A 3,331-nucleotide genomic window follows, 5' to 3' on the forward strand; every position below is an offset into this window, starting at 1 on the left:
CTTATAAGTGGAGATGCATTCTAAACATAGATGATTTTAAACATAGAATGGAATACCTATATAATTTTTTCCTTTGTGGCATGTTGCACTACCATGAGGCTGAATCCAGTTAATGGGCCTTGAGCCAATTTTACAAAAGTTGGGCATTGAGGGGATAGAAACAGAGGGCCACACGATCTCAAAACCAGATGGTAAAATTAATTGAAACAAGGTTCTGATGTAATCACCAACATGCCCTGTTAATGCAGAGTTATTTCAGTTTGAATCAGAGCTTTCAGTTGCCTTTGATCAAGTCAAACAGAAAGTCCATGTAACTCTAAAGGCATGATTTTGTACCATAGATGGTCTACTGAATATTTTACATGGCACTCATGTGTCTACATAATGATAAGGTGGACTGATGAAGTTGATTAATTTGTTACATGTTCTATGATTCTTATTTGCTAATAATGTTTGAGAAATGAAATTCCTATTGTATCCAATCAGTAATGCCTTCCTTATAAACCACTCCTTACCCCCCTTTTTAATGGAGCCGGTTTTCCTTCCCGTCAAGTCCTCCTAAAAGAAAAAGAATACCATTCCCTTCCCTTCCACCGGGAAGTGCATGCGTACGTCTATGTAACCAAGGTTTGTGTCAACGCCAAATGTCAATTTTCTCATTAAACAGGGAAAAAGAGGAGGATGAGTAAACAGAAATTGCTATGAAGTTTCCAGTTCATCTATGCGTGTTTAGACACATTTGTGTTTGTTTGTGTTTTCTTTGCTGGGGAGCAGTAGAGATGAAGAGAAATGATAAGCTAAACGAGATTTTAAAGTGATTGGAACACCTGAATGGGTTGATAAACATGACCCAATTTCCCTGGGATGTCATCAGATCAAGAGATCTCCATGTTAGTTCCAGCTGTGCTGCTTATTAGTTGTATGAGCTTGGATAAGTCACACAGGCTAACTTCAGCTCTCTAAAATAATATGTCTTTCCATTCATTCACCAAACATTGGACACACTGCACTTGCCACCACACATCCAGCCAGGCACTGAGACACATCAATGACAAGATGGTTTTGCCTCAAGGAACATCAACTTTAGAGAAACAGTGATTCTATGGCTGACATTCTAGAGAAACAACCCATGGCTTTTAGTGCAATAAAGACATTAACTTCAACGAGAAGAAGTTTAGTGTAATAAAGATATTAACTTCAACTAGAAGAAGTTTATATGGGAAGTTTATTCACGGGTCAGTGTCATCCAAGGAAATGTCAACCTTGACCTGATGCTTTAGAAAACAAAACAAAACTGTTTTAAAAAATCATTTTATTAGGGCTCCTTCAACTCTTTTTATTTTTATTTCTTTATTTTATTTTATTTTATTTTAATTTTAATTTTTTAACATTTTATTAGGGGCTCATACAACTGTTATCCCAATCCATACACACATCAATTGTGTAAAGCACATTTGTACATCGTTTCTCAAAACATTTTCTCTCCACTTAAACCCCCGACATTAGGTCCTCAAACTCTTATCACAATCCACACATACATCAATTGTGTGAAGCACACTTGTACATTTGTTGCCCTTATCATTTTCAAAACTATCGCTTTCCGCTTGGGCTCCTGGAATCAGCTCCTCATTTTTCTTTACTCCTTTCCCGCTCCCTCCTCCCTCATAAACCCTTGATCATTTATAAATTATTATTTTATCATATCTTACACTGCACAGTGCAAAACAAATCTTTTTATTCTTATTTGAGTGAAAATTTACAGAGCAAATTTGTTTTCCATCCAACAAGCCCTAGACATTCAGTTTCATGCCCTTGACTGTAGTCCTCACAATGGTGACAGCACTCTTCCCATGTCCTTTCTGGGCTTCTCACGTCCCTCTCGCCACCTGAGCCTTGTCCTGGGCACATGCTGCCCTGTTAGTGTTGTCTGCTTCATTGCTTGGCAGTGCACACACACCTCCCTGGGAAAAGTAGGACTGGCCAAGTGAGTCAAAGTAGTTGATAGCATTGCTGCTGTGAGATTTATTTTGAATGGGAAGTATTTAAAATATGGCAACTTACCATGCAAATCAGAGTCATAGTCTCACTGTAGAGTTTTTACAGGTGAGTATGGTTTTGTGATATAAATATTCCCCACACTATAATGATCTGTTCCTTTAATTATTTTGCTTTGTGTTCTTTTGTTCTAGTGTTCCTTTGGGCAGCAGGGAGAATATCTCAGACCCCAACTCACCAGTGAGAACCACATTTGTGTACCATATGACTGACCTGTAAGAAAATTTCCTTCATAGTAATATAGACATGGATGTTAATAACTTTTGACTATCTTGTGCATAAGAATGTTTATGAAATTATGAGAGTATCAATATTACAAATATAATTGGAATTTTAAAAAGTTATTCATTTTTAGAAATTATCATAAATTCACAAATCTTTATCACAGACAGATAAAAATCATCTGTAAATCTGCTATAAAGAAGTCATTGTCATTAGAGCAGGAAGGGCTTATTTATACTAATGTTTCAATAGGCGGACTTCAGATATATGAACAGGCAGATATTTCTTTGGCAACTGTACAAGCCACCATCCCACGCTTTTTAAAAATTTGAAATGTTATCTTCCTTGTCACTATACATTTAAACATTAATGTTTACAGTTCTGATTAACCTTACCCTACTAGCAGTTGCCGTATGCACGTGTATGGATAGAAGAATGTCGTCTGACCAGCTATCTGGTTTGGGAAACCCTGGTGGCCAAGTGCGTAAACTGGGCTGTTAAACCGGGTCAGACAGCTTCAAACTCCAGGTATTCCCTGGGAGAAAGATGAGACTTTGTATTACTGGACAGACTTACAGTCTTAGCAACTGGCAGGGGCAGTTCTACCTGATCCTACAGGGTCGCCATGAGTCTGAAATGGCTCGATGGCAGTGAGTGAGTGAGTGAGTGAGTGAGTGAGTGAGTGAGTGAGTAAGTGAATGGGTGAGTGAATGGGTGAGTGAGTAGGTGGGTGGTTGTGTGGGTGAGTGAGTGGGTGGTTGGGTAAGTGAGTGGGTGAATGAGTGAGTGGGTGGTTGGGTGAGTGGGTGAGTGAGTAGGTGGGTGATTGGGTGAATGAGTGAGTGGGTGGTTGGGTGGGTGAGTGAGTGGGTGGTTGGGTGAGTGAGTGAGTGGGTGGGTGGTTGGGTGAGTGAGTGGGTGAATGAGTGAGTGGGTGAGTGAGTAGGTGGGTGGTTGGGTGGGTGAGTGAGTGGGTGGTTGGGTGAGTGAGTGGGTGGGTGGGTGGGTGAGTGAGTGATTGGGTGGGTGAGTGGGTGAGTGGGCGATCTTGTGA

At 40.0% G+C, this 3,331-nt stretch overlaps 1 protein-coding gene across 2 annotated transcripts in view; it reads left to right on the forward strand.

The window, feature by feature from the left end:
* The window catches only part of JCHAIN (joining chain of multimeric IgA and IgM), an 88,029-nt gene that overhangs the window by 83,038 nt on the left and 1,660 nt on the right, over positions 1-3,331 (forward strand). For both annotated transcript variants that reach the window (XM_045284307.1, XM_004703180.2), the window contains exon 3: positions 2,190-2,270. In XM_045284307.1, the coding sequence (XP_045140242.1) occupies positions 2,190-2,270 (81 nt within the window). The remainder of the gene's footprint in view (positions 1-2,189; positions 2,271-3,331) is intronic.

The sequence above is a fragment of the Echinops telfairi genome, unplaced genomic scaffold, assembly GCF_000313985.2.
Source record: "Echinops telfairi isolate 266 unplaced genomic scaffold, ASM31398v2 ScPeMD7_7468;HRSCAF=8506_0, whole genome shotgun sequence".
NCBI lineage: Eukaryota > Metazoa > Chordata > Mammalia > Afrosoricida > Tenrecidae > Echinops > Echinops telfairi.